General features: G+C 40.0%; 1 protein-coding gene across 1 annotated transcript; it reads right to left on the bottom strand.

The window, feature by feature from the left end:
- Window positions 1-12,586: 12,586 nt before the first annotated feature.
- On the bottom strand, window positions 12,587-14,562 carry c1ql2 (complement component 1, q subcomponent-like 2). Its single transcript, XM_034151402.1, has 2 exons — window positions 13,978-14,562; window positions 12,587-13,136 (listed from the first exon to the last, which is right to left on the bottom strand). Exons 1-2 carry the CDS (start codon window positions 14,560-14,562, stop codon window positions 12,957-12,959), a joined length of 765 nt encoding a protein of 254 aa, XP_034007293.1. The 3' UTR covers window positions 12,587-12,956.
- Between the last annotated feature and the right edge of the window lie 1,324 nt (window positions 14,563-15,886).

The raw sequence follows: 15,886 nt of genomic DNA, 5'->3' as shown, positions 1-15,886 counted from the left end.
CTTCCCAAACTCTCCTGAATCCGTTATCTCCCACTCGAGTGTTTTTTCCTTTCTCTTACACCCAGACGGAAGCACATGCGTGCAGAGGACCAATCAGGAGCCAGGATCGTCCCTGTCACTATTAAGGAGGGCCAATTAGATTAGAGTTCGGTCAGCGTACACGTAAAGGCCATATAGAAAACGAAACCAACATCCAGCATTATACATGTCACACAGGACGACATTAGGAGGGTTTTATTCTTAAATCATGTGTTTTTAAAAAGTATTTTCACACATAGGTAGAAGAAGTAATCTTAGGTAAACGTAGGAATACTTCAGTGTGATACTCGGATACAAAGTCCTGCATTCATAATAACTAAAAAAGTATTAGCATTAAGAGGACTTTAAGTACCAAAAGTAAAAGTACTCGTTATGCAAAATAGTAATTTTAAGCACCAGATATGTTTAAATGATCTTATGTTGAATGGAGATGAATTGATAACAATATTATATCATCAAAATTACTTAATGATGATTACAATGTTTGGTTTAGGCTAACTTACCCCCTTGTTAATTGTTTTTTATAGGCATATCTTTCTTAAACAGGGCAGTTTATTACATTACATTAAGCTGTCGTTTCTCTCCAATAAGTGCAATAAACCATGAAGATTCAAACTCAAAACAGAAATTAAAATGCAGGTGTAATCGCTTCAAACAAGCCAAACCTCTAAAGAGCTGGTGCATTCATTTCTAAGGAGCTAAACCCTTTCATATTTATTTTTGTGTTAGGTCTAATGGCCAAGATGCAGGAGAAACAGCGTAATTAGCGTAAAATATCACTAAACTAAGGTAAATATTTGCAAAATGCGAAGCTTTTTAGTTAAATATAATACTCTATTAATAATGTGGTCTATTCGTATTGAAGCTAAAAGTCTAAAAAGGTATATTTGGTCATTTTCACCCGAAGTTTTTTTTTCACATAAATGACCTGTTTCTCTACCGTGGGACGAATTTACGCCATATTTATTATTTAAACACCACATGTTAGACAACCGAGCTTTTGGCAGAAAAACACAACTAGGCCTATTCTTTTTTTTAGTATCCACTATTTAAAAAAAAAATGACGTTTTTAGAAACACAATGAGGTGTGGAAAGCGATTGTAGTTTTCTAAAATCGCCCCAATAAGACTACAATTGCCAGCAGGCTTTAATTGGCGATTTGAAATAATAATATGAATAATGAGTGGGGACGTGTTGATGTGTAACACAGTGAAATCTTTATCCCATGCACTGCAGGCTGAAGTGGGACGCCATGGCTACTTAATTAAATTCCAATTAGGACAGTATCACTGCGCTGTTTATCCGCAGCGCATTGTGGGTAAATGAGCTCTCAGTCTGCTCTTATCTGGCCCGCAAAGAGAGGCTCGTGCAGAAGATAATTTATAGCTTTTAATTAGTCTTCATGCCTGAATACAAGCCGAGTCAAAAGGCTGTCACCGGCCCCTGGCAGGGCCCTTAATCAAAGTGAAGCAGGGGCCACGTAATTTCCAAGGTGCTGATAATGCTTGTTGAATAATAGCGAGGGCCCTCCGAGACACCATTTACAGAAATGGCTTTATTGACGGCTTAACGTCGGTAATTCATTTCGCCTTTCATGTACCGGGAGCCGGATTTGTCGCCGTAATGGGATGATAAATGACGGATCCAGCCCGGTGTATTGAGTAGCCTATATATACTGCCACACACACACACACACACACACACACACACACACACACACACACACACACACACACACACACACACACACACACACACATACACATACACACACACTCTTGTTGAAAAGCTGAAGTAAAGGCATATGTGCTTTTATAAGAAGAAAGTCATGTTTCAACGTTTGTTATGTTGTAAACTATTTGCTTGAAGTTAAAAGAAAGGCATTGAGTTTTAAAATCCAAAATATTAGGTATAGTGTTTTTAAATCCTAGAGTCAGGTATACAAATAAAAACATGCTGTGTAGAGACAGACTTTTTAATTACTTAGTGGGTCTAGTTAAATTCTAACGTCCTGTTAAACATATTGAAACTGAACCAGTAGCTTTTTTTAATCGTGCAAAATTGAATCAAATATTTGTCCTTCAAATCTAACAGAATAAATGATCAAAAAGTCTGCATTTATAGTCAACAATGTGGTTATCTCACAGATATGAAAATGAAGATTCTCACCTTCTAATTCTCTTGTTGGCTCAAGTCAAAAGTGCTTCTGACTTTTCCTGTGAATGTGATCTTGTTTGTGCTAAAAAAAACAACTTATGTTCACATTGTCAGATCGAGTGTTTCAGATGAGAGAATAAGGTGTGAGGAAAGTGGGAAAGTGCTGCAGCTGCTTGCTTGTGCTGCCACCTAGTGGAGGAAGATGGGAAATAGTGTTTTTTTCCGGTACTTGAGAATATTGTTTTTTTTTTTTAAGAGGTTGTAAGCTTTTGCACATTGGTTTTTCAGCCAGTACATTTTCTAAAACTTGCTTCATCATCATTTGGCAGGTGGTATTATTGCCTGGTTTTGCATGCACACAACTTTTAATGTGTTTGTTTCCATAAAAGTTTCCATAAATACACATAAATAATCAAAGTAGTGCACAGAGGCTTGATTCTCACCCGTCACCTATTCATTTTGGGGGGAAAACTTGCATTGGATGAGATGATAAATGCAGATAAAGTCTATTTATGGGGGGGTTTTTTCTGGTATGAAACGGTGTGTGATCATTGTGGTTCACATCTGGAAACCCTGAGAGTAAAAAGCAAGCATAAAGCTTTGGTGACATCTAGTGACTGTGATGTGTAAGTGGTCAAAGCATTATTGACATATTTCTGTTCAGGGATACTCACCTGGCTTTGCATGTGGGGCACTTTTGCAAAAAGACAGTCGGCCAGGGTCGAATCTAGGATTTGAGGGCTTTGCAGGATTTCCATGGCTTTTTATTAACATTCTCTACAAGTGTTTTTCAATCCTTGCTCATGCATATAGTATCTACATTAAAAGTGTAAAGAAGACATTGTGAATGAAGTGTCAATATCATATATTCCCATTATGCATACACACAACCAAAACATTATATATCAATATTAATTTAGCGAAAACATAAATGTGTTTTAAATAATTTTAATACGTTTTCCAATTAGATCACATGTGTCAAACTCAAGGCCCGGGGGCCAAATCAGGCCCTTCGTGGATTTAATTTCGGCCCGCAGGATAATTTTGTATTACTATTAGATCTGGCCCGCCGGTATATTGCACCTTCACTCAATCCTGAGGGTCTCCTCAGCTCAGAGCCTGACCCCAAACATTGATGACCTTGCACCCAAGATGAGATGCCAAGTATCTGGCTTGAACTAGCATCACAGAGCAGCACACTGAGTTTACATGGATGTTTCCTTCTGCACGTTTTCTCTCACGACAACAGAACATGTTTGGTTCTTTCTTTGAGGGAAATAGTTTTGTTGAAGCTGTTGTTGGCCTGTGGAAAAATGTACTCATAAGAAATGACTCTGCAGATAGAGCCATAAGAAATGCAACTGATTATTTAATGTTTAATGTTGTTTTTATAGGCAATAATTGAAGCTTTGTTAGTTCCAGGTTTAATATGTGCAATACGTTCATTTCAATAAGTTCTGCAATAAACATTGAACCAGTCTGGCCCTCGACTAGCACCCATTTTTTTATTTTGGCCCACTGTGTATTTGAGTTTGACACCCCTGGTTTAGATCAACAATTAATTAATTGCAATACTAAGCTTGTCCACTAGGTGTCATACTACCACCGGAAAAAATAAGGTGTTGGTTCAAAAGTGTTACAGTCAAATGTATAAATCGTCTTTTTTACAGCAATGAGACTTTTTTAGACAAGGAACTTAATTTGTTCAAGAAAACACAATAAAATATGATACAAAAAAATTGAGACAACCCATTTTTTACAATTATTTTGGACACTTTTTACACATGACATGTTTTGAATGTATGTATCTCTCCTTTACTTGATTTCCTTCTTAACTGGAGCAACTATCACAAAGCCTAATGTCACTTGGGATAATATCTGACTGTAGTTAATGGAAATGTAATTTGCAAAACAAAAGTTCGAGGTACGAGATACAAGGATGAATTTTCAATTTTGCGACACTTAACCCCATTACTTCCAGCCATAGGATTAAAATGCCAGCAATGTACAGACCACATGTTTGCATACTAAACAATGATTATCATTCTCTCCCCTTCTCTCCCCCTTTCTCTCTCCCCAGTAATAATACATGAAGGGCTCCTCTCCCTCATCCATTAATCAGGAGGGAGACTGAGGTAAAGGAGGGCTGATCTTTGGCCCACACACACACACACACACACTCACCTATCATTAATAATTGAGGGGATATTAATGCGGATAAATAATTAAGCTTTGGGGGTTCTCTTCAGAGTCCTAATGAGGAGAGGGGACAGATTGCTCCACAGTTTTATTACATCGTGCTGAGAAGTTAGTGAAAGCTTAAGGTGATGATGAATGAGCGCCATTTAGTAATTGGCAAATTAAATCGATGCAGACACTTTGCCTTCGCCTGTGTTAACACAATTAACCGTCCTGCTTAAAGCAGAAATGGAGATGATGTGTTTTCAGGGATGGACATGTTGGAAGTTGAAGTGATTTGATGATAAAGCCTTATGATTTAAAAGATCCTCTGATTGATTGATTAATGAGGATGTTGTTTTTAAAGTTAAGATCCATCTCAATAGGTAGTGTCAATACTGTTGTTGGTCTATTCGGCACATACTCTGTTTCTTTGCCTCTGAAAGAGATATTTGAAAGGTTTTTCCTCGTCTGAATCAAAAGTTTGAAGGACAGAAGGGGTCGTATGCCGTACAGATTGTTAAGCCACTTATCCCTCCTGTTGTCTTCGGGTCAAATCTGACCGATTTACTACTTTCATCAATCATAACTTTTTTGTTTTACATTCGCTTGCATTAAGGCTTTATGATATCCTTCACAGTAGACATTTGAACATATAACATTGCTGATCACCACTTTCATTGAACTTTGGATGACTTTGTAACACCCATGGTGTTCCCATAAAGAAAAGGAATTAGTAACCATCAGATAAAACACACACACAAACACCCCCCCCCCCCCACACACACACACCACACACACACACACACACACACACACACACACACACACACACACATACACATACACATACACATACACACACACACATACTCTAGATGTGTCCCCCCCTTATGTGCCCGTCCCCCCATGTGAATCACACCTGGCACACACACACACACACACACACACACACACACACACACACACACACACACACACACACACACACACACACACACACACACACAACACACACAGAACAATTTGATACATGTCCCGTTCTTATGTGCCCATCCCCCCACATGGATCACACCTGGCACACACAATACATGTTCAGTGTCTATTCTGTGTATATTTACTGCAGTGTTTCATGTATACCAGTAGTCTGATACAATATGTACAGTTTGAAAGGGTGTTAAAAGATATTTGGTGATGGTTAATGGTTTTTGTGTTAATGTAATATCAGTTAAAACAAGACCGGTCAAATTTGACCGCGAACACCAAAGTAAGGGGGGGGGGGGAAACGAAGACAATAGGAGGGTGAAGGGAGATTTGTTAAAGTACTGGTGAGATAAAGTACATAAGGGGTCTCTCAATCAAACAATTAACAACATTTGGCTGGTGTGAAGTAGCGTGGGATCATGGGAGTTTGTCATTGCCATTTTGTATTGTTCAGGACGTTCTTGAGAGGTTTAAACATCCAGAAGTCTGATGACAACCATTTTTCGACCAAGATCTGAAGAGTTTATTGTCAAAATGTGGCTTGAAACTAGATCATTTCACTGAAGCATGCTCAAAGGGGAAATGCCGTCATTTCAGGAGACCAAATCGAACATTACATCTCATAGACATCGAGGAAAGACGACCTTCATGTTAGAAAATCAGGAAATGTTGCTTGCATGTATGTGATATTTCTAAAAGTGTAGCTTACGTAGACCATGAACGTCACACAGGCAACATCTCTGCTCATGTGTCTTCAAGAAAACAAGATTATTACGTAAGTCTTCATTTATTTTGAGTGTTTATGTGGCCTGTGTAATGGGACACATATTCAGCACTGCATGTATACGTGACTTCAGGGGTCTCAGTGTGTGTGTGTGTGTGTGTGAGTGTGTGTGTCCTCATCATCCATGCTGCCTGGGGCCACGCTAACCTTTCCCTGGACTCTCTGAGGATGGCTTCTCCCTCTGTCTCTCGTCTCCGGCCTGTCACTGTCGTCAGCCCGAAGAGATGTGAAAGATATAGTCCTTCTCATTGGCTTTGTTACAATAAAAGCTCCTGCTCCAATGACTTATTTCCTTAACCTTTACTCCCTTATATTCAGACATGACAGATTGCATGACACGGGATTAGGAAAACCTCCTCAGAGACACGTGATGAATTAATGATACCCGGGATAAGTCCTTGTCAGATTTGAAAGCAGACAGATGACGGACGTTTTTCAGTAATCTAAGGGAAATAAAGCCATCTGAATAAAATGCTATATATCGGTAACTGTGTATACGGCAGGCAGGAGAAATGTGTCATTTTTAAGCGACTACATTTCATGTTAACACCTCAAACCAGGATTTGTTAGCTGCTGCTTAAAAGTCCATATAAGAGCTTTGGAAATACAATTAGTTTCTGTGTGAGGCGGATGGGGAACATATTTTAAATGCTCTTAAAAGTGATAGCTAAGGGAGGAGGAGGAGGAGGCAGGACATGAATAATGACGATATAAATTTGAGAGAAAGAGGGGATGAGGAGACGGCAGCAGGCAGGGAGAGGTGGATGATGAGATGAGGTGTGTGTGTGTGTGTGTGTGTGTGATTGATCCTTTAGCCCCTCATTATGGCTCAGCCTGGAGAACAAGACAGCGATGAGTTTCTGACAGTTATTCCATTCTCCTGCCTGCCTGTAAATCATCTGCAACTTCCTATATGTCTGGCTATTATAAGAGCAAAATGTCCTCACAAAGATATGTAAAAGGTAGACTAAATTGTAAGGGTATGTTTTATGATATAAGTATTATTCGTATAATAGTTTTTGTTTAAATTGATTTGTATTTCCTGCTGTTAGAGTTAGATTGGCACCACACTTATAGGATGATAATGAAGCTTGAGCCAGGAGACGATTAGCACAGCATATAGCATAGGATGAAGCAGGATAATAGAGCTGCCTTGGTTGGCTTTGTACTGACTAACTTTCAGTAGGAAAAGCAAAACCAAAGTGTTTCAAACTCTTCCCTGTAAACAAGAGAGTAAGTCATTCTCATCTTAAAGTGGACCTATCATGCTATATTTGAATAATATAGTGTAGGGCCATACCTATAAGGCATATTTATACTTTTTTTTTTTTCAAATACCAAACAGATCATGCATTTTAGCCATGCCTCATTTCGCTCAATTTGAAAAATGTTAGCTCTGTTTTTGCAAGGGCTGATTCTGTGAGAACAGCACCATCTAGAGGCCTGGCATATGTACTACAACGTCTCCAGCGCTTTCATACGGCAATGGCCGTGGCTGTCTCCTCCTGATTGGTGGAGTTGGCCCAATAGCCGTAGCGCCACCGTCCTGACGTCAGGACAGTGTTCAAATCTGGATCAGTTTTTATCAGATCCGTTGCAGCCCCTTTTTTAGAGATTTGGGTATGGAGGAAAATAGAGAGGGTTGTGTTTTCTGACACTTGGTGAGTTCCCTGGAACACCGGGGACACATATTCATGTAGAAAAGACGTACAAAAGTGCATTTTGCATGATAGGTCCCCTTTAAGTCATTTTGCATGACATTTAAATACAAAATCAGATCATTTACATACAGTACGATCTCACAGAGCTGTTCTGCAGAGACTGTACCATAACAAGATTCAACTTGAGTCACAATGACAAGATTTAGTTTAAAGTATGACGTCATTCTGCAGTGCCTCTATTATCTCACATTACAGCAGACTTATCTCCAGAAAGGACAAATAATGAGAGCAGAGTTCAGGTCGGAGAAGGTTTCTCGCCTTGCATCAGGAGGAAATGTTATATAATCAAATGATTTCCCATTAGCATTATTACAGGATGACTTGGATAGAAGATAAGCGTATTATGGACGCAGTTAATGCTTTCTCTCTTGGCTGTTTGCTCTAAAAAATTATAATATCCCAGTTAAAATGTATAGTTTAGTTGAATTAAAACCAAACATGGGTGGTACAGAGGAAGAAATCCACATTTGAAGCAAGAAAAACATGACTTTTATTACAAATGACGTATTTAAATTGTGATATTCGCAGCATCGCGCTCACATTGATGCTCAAATGACTCAAAGAGCAGCTTTAAATCAATGAAATTCACCTTTTCTGCGACTGCAGGCCTTAAAGCTACGTCTTTTCAGTGTGCAGCGTTTGACAGGAGATATGTTCATGAGCTTGGAAGCTTTTCATATTCTCATAGCATTATATTATTCCCCAAATAAGCTTTACCCTGAGTTTAAACCCCCAAAGGGTTTTTATTTTGGTTATTTTACTTACTTCGAAGATTTTTTGTTTATCCCCTCGTTGTTTGTTGCTGCCTTTTCTTTCCCTCTCTTCCTCAAATCTCTCCCTCGTTTGGCCGATTAAACCACAAAGAGATGTGATGTACAAAGTGCAGACTGACAGATGAAGTGAGTCAGCGTTTGGCTGTATCAGTATCCAGAATATAAACCCTAACACTGAGGATATATTCCACTGAAGCAAACATATGAGTCTCTGTTTCTGTGTTTGCTGGGTGTTGTTTAGATATGCTTCCTTTGAGACAAGGAGACACTGACCTGAGAACATGAAGCATATATATATATATACTTACATGTCTTCCATAATAAGTCAAAAGGGTTGAAGGTGAGCATAATGTGACCCCTTTAAGATCGATCAGTGCTTGAATAAAACAATGCTTTTGAATGTAAGAGGAAAAGTTCGACACACAGCAAACAGAAAAATGCCTTTATTTCCGTACAGACCCTAAAAACTCTGCATTCCTTGAACAAACGATCACATACTGTTTAATCTCCAGACAGCCATTGTTCCTCTGTTCACATGTTTAATGCAGCAGCTCTTTGCCGCCTTTCTCTTGCTCTCCCAGCTGTGTGGTTTGCAGCTTGAATAAAACAAACAAAAGGGGGAGATAAGCAGAAGGTTTTTGAGGTGTCACATTCGGCTTTCACCCTCTCTCTGCCGGTCCCTTCGGATGTCCCTCTTTTATATTTCGCTCATGCCACGCTGGCATTTGCATCTCAGACATGAGTGTTAGTGATGGATCAATCATCGCGGGGAGGAAGAATGAGGAAGAGGTTTTAAAAATGTCCCGATGATTGGCTGCCTGAGCAGAGAGCTCGTCGAACACCGTTTTTCATGTCGATACAATCAGGAGCTTTCTGAAATAAATGATGTCAGGCTGCTCTTTACTTTGGGATACCGTGTTTTGGTATTATAACATTACATTTTTTAGGTTTAAATAATGAAAGCATTGTTTACTTTTGCATGAAAAACACACTTAAAACCTGCCTTCGTTCACCTGCTATCATTACTCCTGTTGCATTCACCTGAACACAATACGTGTGTGTGTGTGTGTGTGTGTGTGTGTGTGTGTGTGTGTGTGTGTGTGTGTGTGTGTGTGTGTGTGTGTGTGTGTGTGTGTGTGTGTGTGTGTGTGTGTGTGTGTGTGTGTGTGTGTGTGTGTGTGTGTGTGTGTGTGTGTGTGTGTGTCCCACTTATCTCATCCATCAGAGTATTTCACTACTCCGCCTGTCAGTCAGCAATACCTCACTGTCACCCAGACGAGGGGGATGCATGATCATCTATCGTGTCCTTAAGTGTGTGTGTGTGTGTGTGTGTGAGCCGGTGACACACACTGTTGATGTCTCAGTTGGTGTCAGCAGCTCCACTTCTCATCCTAAATGTGTCTGCAGTCAGGGCTTTATGCTTTGATCTTTTAACAGTCTAAAGGCCTCTGCACAGAAACATCCTCGCTGCAGCTCACACATTTCTAAACCTACAGAAACAGACACTTGTCTTGATCACTTCCTGGGTTTTTAATCTCCTCTCCTAGTAGTAAACATATATTCAAATCCCTCAGTTTATTCAACAGTTGCTAATTCCCCAAAAACATGGTTAAACATTATACTACATGTCCAAATCAAATGCTAATAGATGGCTAAATCTACGCTATACTAAGCGTCACATTGTTGTCATGATAGCTTTGAAATGTCCATATATTGTAGAGATGAGAGAAACCAAAGCATAACCAGATTATTAATCTAGTGTTCATGTACACGTACCATTTTCGTCAAAAAACAACGGGTCCAAACGTGATTTAGTTTTCTCGGAGCAGCTCAGATTAACTCGGTCCCTCTGAGGAGGAGAGAGCAGGATACAAGCCAACACCTTAATAGATGTTTATCTAACCAGACATGCTAATATTTGTTTTCCACAATTTCCATTTAAATCGACAGTGCTGGTGTGTAAACAGCTGTTTAGTGTGTGTTCTTGAGGGGAAGAGATGAAAAAATGAATAATGAAGCGTACACAAAACAGCCATCATCTTAATGAAGGCTTACAGCCATATTTGGTGCAGCATTTGCTAATCTTAATACAAGTTAATCAGAAGTGAAACACAGGAGCCGGCAGCCAGCAGCTTCCAGACACCGTCTTATATCTTAGAAGATCTGAAGAGACGCATAAAGAATATCATTTACTGTCAGCGTACAGCCTGGTCTCCTTTGCCTCTGAGCCACCTCGCAGTCCTTCAGAATAAAAGCGTTAAAGTGACAGAAAATAACGGTTATAGCTGAGAGAGGTTTAAAAGGTTTCCACATTATTAAATTGAATCTTACACAACCTCTCCACGTAATGCTTTAGCCATAACTTACTGTTATTTTCCTTAGCCATAAGTCTGATAGTGGTTTTCTTGATTCATTTAGTTGTTATTTAGTCCACGAAATATCAAAAACAATTGTTTCTGAGCCAAGGTTGATAACTATTCTGTCTGACAGACCTAGCCCAAAACACAAAGATAGTCAGTATAATAGGACAAAGAAAGGCATCGTTATTATCTTTTTTAAAGCAATTGCAGATAAATTATCTATTTATCGCTTTAAAAAAATCTAATTATTTGTTGATTTGCATTTGCAACACTTTGAAATGACAATAAACAGAGTGACATAATACATTTAGAAAGAGATTTGCAGTGCACAGCATCTGAGAGCAGAATGGTGTCAGTGACTAAAAGAGTCTGCAAGCTACAGTACAGTGGAGCAAAGGACATTCAGAGAGGCACCTGAGAGCCAGAGAGCATGGCACAGTGTGCACAGAGCAATGCAACACATTCAGACAGGCAGCCTGGGGAAGGGAACATGAAGAGACAAATATCAGGCAGATCGCTCGCTGTTTTATATCTCTGGGGAAACGGCTGCAAAGACAACTTCTGCAACTGCATGACCCCAAGTTGCGTTTAAACAAGAAAACACCCCTTAGGTCAGAGATGTTTACACAAAGCAAGTTTTGTCAAATCATATTTATTTGTATATATGACATCAAAATATAACCGAGTCAATATCAATTGCAAGACTTCCATTTGTGTCGTGGTTATTGGGACATTTAGTGAAACATTGAACTCAACCACCATTTTGCTTGCAATAGCAATTAAACTGGCCTCGATTTTAATTTCTTTGCATCTTATTGAATGCATTTTAAAGTGTGTTCCAGTGAACCAATCAGACAACTTATCCAATTGAAGTGCATGAAACATTGCAAGAAGGATACCAGGAATGATGGCTGATGATATGCTTACATTAGAGCAAGAAATAAATAAGACTGAAGGAAATTCATGTGGCTGTAAGTTGGCGTGATTGAGTTACCATACAGTAGTACATCAGATGTGATGCACTTAGTAAAAGGCCTGGTCACACCAAGTAGTGGCATATCAACAAGTCTGCAAAATATTTGGTGTTAGGATCTTGATTACGTAGTGATTACTTGGTGAAACACTTTAGCTAATATGCTATCCTACTGGGTTACCATTTTCTCCTGTTCACTGGCATTTTTTTTCAATCGCCTTTTCCACCAAAATCCTCACTTATTTGCAGAGACAACTAGTTTTAAATAGGTACTATATTTCTCCCCGATTACCAGTAGATAAGTATTCCTTCTGGTTGGATTTGATCCTGATTTGAATGCCATAATTGTCTGCAAACCACGTCTCTTATGTTAAACTGTTTATACTTCATCACAGCAGGTTAAATTAGTGCACAGCTAATTGGCTATAGCTTCCTTTAGTTTGCCGTTAGCTCTGTTCCCCTAAAGGTCAACAACGTAAATGTCTGTCACTACAAAGGTAACTACATTTGAACATTTTTGAAAAATATCCATGTATTTCCCCCACCAAAGAATCTACTTATCATGGTGATTCTGGTCAAATGATTTGACATAAAATGTCATTTTTCATGCTGGTGTGACCCGGCCTTGACTCCACTCTTTGAATAAATGCTGTCAAAATGATTTTTCCCTACATTTCAATTGATTTATTTTGCCGTCTGAGCCTGAAATAGTAGACACCATTAATACACCGAGTGAGCAGCTGTTGTGGCCTGTTCCCTTAAGCGTTGTTGAAATGTGTCAAAGGAACTTCTGATGGCTTCTCCGCTCAGAGCTAGTATGCGGTCACTTTAGGTCTGATACAAACTCTGACGACAGCTGAACTTAAATGAAACACATGTACAAAAGGTCTCAGAACAGAACGTACAGATAATCCCATGTAGAGAAACACATTGGACCATATACTTTAATGAAAACAGTTCTCAGTGTCCATACTGTGCCGCCGGTGTTTAGTCGGGGTATAAGATGAAGCCGGAGAAGGTGCTGTACTTGTTGTTGTTCCCCCCGTGAGCTTTGCCTCCGTCCAGCTTGACGTAGATCTCGTCTCCAGAGTCCAGGTGCAGCACGGCGCTGTTGCTGGCGTAGTCGTAGTTCTGGTCTGCGTCCTGAGCGATGGCGCTGGCTCTGACCTGGGGAACAGAGGACAATACTTCCTGTAATAAGCAGTGGTTAATTAAAGGAGATGTATTCATTTAGGAATAACCCCCTGAGATGAACCGTCTCGTTTTCAAGGGGGTCCTAACATATGGTACAACCAACACACAGTAGCAAGAAAACAACCAACAAAACCACATGACTTCACACAACCACAGGCAAGACAATCACAACACAACAATTAATGATACAAATTAAGAGTAGTAGTCATGTTACACACATTGTACCCCTCCATGTCTCAAATATTTGATGGTTGTAAATCAAACAATGTAAGATCATTGCATTTATTTTGAAACTTTCCACATTTATATGCATTTTGGAAAAACGGTGCCACTACTGGCACAGACATGGCTCTTTCTAGATGCTCAGAGGACTCTAACTAATATTCAAATATCTCTTTTGATAGACAATCAACTTAATAAATCATAGTCTACCAGCACCACAACGACTGATTTGTCAATAGAAGGGGGCAACCCTAATAATATTTGAGCCAGATGCTTATCATCAATGAATATTGATTATATTAAGACTTGTTTGTAAGCCCTGATCCAGCTGCTGTTAACATCTGGGAGGAAACACTCACAATCATCCAAACTCACAACAACAGAAATATCCCAGATGTTACCAGGAGTGAGTCGTGCAGTTATACAATAAGTGCAGACAAGAATAACATATAGCATGCTATAGTCATTTTGTGCGTAAAATGCACATTTTATGACTCGATTAAGCTGCTTTAAATGTAATAATCTTCATTTAAAAAAGATAAGATAACAATCTGCCAGTTCCTTATCGTCTTGTTGCTCATGCTCTAGTTACCTGTCCGTTTTTGCACAGGTCGGCCCACATGCTGGTCCCGTCTCCTCCGCGCATCAGCACATGGTAGGTGAAGAAATAGATCCCGGACACATGGCAGGTGAACTTCCCGGTGCTCGCGTCGTACCGGTTCCCCAAGTTTGTAATCACGTCGTCAAACTTTAACACCTCGTAGCCCTCGTGTGGGTTCTTCAGACCCACGTAGAAAGCGATCTTGAATCCGCTGGACGTGGAGTTCACACTTTCCAACTCTGCGTTATCAGAACCGGCAGCTCCGGTCACCGCGGCGACTTTCCCGACTCCTCTCTCCCCTGGGGGGCCCCTCGGACCCGGGGGTCCTGGTGCTCCCGGTGTGCCCCTCACTCCCGTTTTCCCCGTTCTGCCCGGCTCCCCTCGGCTCCCCTGCGCCATGGGGGGCTGCGGAGCGACACCGTTTTGGATCACCTCCATGGTTGTGGCGCCAGGTTTGGGAGTGTACGGGTCGCACACCATCCGACAGGTGCCCATCATCTCGTAGTGGTACGCAGAGGTGTCCGGCGCGCGGAGCAGAAGTAACGGGACGGCCACGGCCAGAGCGATCAGGACCATCGCGACGATCACCAGCAGGACCACCGTCCACTTTCTCCGGGGACGGAGGGTCGACAGGAAGCCCGCGGAGCCCCTCTGGACAGGAATGGTGACGGAGGAGGAGGCTTTCGGGAGGAAATGAGGGGAAGTTAATCAAGTGTCCAGATGTTGTGATGATGGCTTCACGCCTCTGGGCAGCGGCTGGGTGGAGAGCTGCAGCCAGCTGGGGAAGATACCCAAGATAAAACCGGAAGATAGAGAATAAGGCCTTCAGATTAAAACAATAGGTTAGGAGGATTTAAGAATATGAAAGAAAGACGAGTAAATAATGGCACTAACCGAGGTGGTAGAAGTACTCAGATCTTGTACTTGAGTAAGTACCAGAGTGGAATACTTAAAGTACCAAAAGTAAAAGTACTCATTATGCAGATTGGCCCATTTCAGAATAATATATATTATATGTAGTAAATATAATATATATTATTCTGAAATGGGCCAATTAAGTACAATCCTGAGGTACATATTATATTATGTACCTCAGAATTGTACTTAAATCCAGTAGCCTACTTGAGTAAATCTGAGTTACTTTACACCACTGGACACTATATTACATTTTATTTTTTTCCAAAGCCACTTAGTAAATGTATTTAGCCATGTCCTTGAGGATATAAATTCATAGTAATAATCCTATAAGTACATTTGTTTTCAATAACCCTATACCCAACAGCATAAACAGGGTGAAATGAGCTGCAACTCTAACAAATGCGACATAATTTTCTTCACAATATTGCATTTTTTATATCATTATGATTACGTTTTCCACCACTGCACCAGAAAACACAGAGCAGTTTTTTTATTAGACACTAAGTCAAATTGTAAGAAAGGGTTTTATTTTTAAAGGCAAAACAGGAAGTCCTCTCTTTCGACTCAGCTGACTTGATAAGAGAATCAGTCAGTGCGTAAAGTTGAAGTCTGCGCAATTGTTATTCAAGATGGCACTAAATATTTATCATAATTCAGCAAAGGATGCTCAATATTTAAAGTAGAAACTTATCTCCATATTATACTTGAATGTATCAATCCATGCATATATGAATAGCCTTAAAATGCCAAATGATGCCATATGTATTTGAATAAATCTCAACCATGTAGAGCTGTTTATGAATTCGTATAGGTGGGATCGTTACCATACTATTTATTCACCTGTATTCCCCTTTGACAGTTATGGTTTCACAAACAGATGCATACATTCCTCAGGTACAAGATTGGGGATTTGGATTAATGTCTAACACAGTGTGATAAGTCAGAGTGGGAAATGTATTTATTTCTAAATCTTTCTCAAACC

This window comes from Trematomus bernacchii, unplaced genomic scaffold, assembly GCF_902827165.1.
Source record: "Trematomus bernacchii unplaced genomic scaffold, fTreBer1.1, whole genome shotgun sequence".
NCBI lineage: Eukaryota > Metazoa > Chordata > Actinopteri > Perciformes > Nototheniidae > Trematomus > Trematomus bernacchii.
The sequence above is the reverse complement of the archived record's forward strand: the minus strand, read 5'-3'. Positions and strand labels throughout refer to the sequence as shown.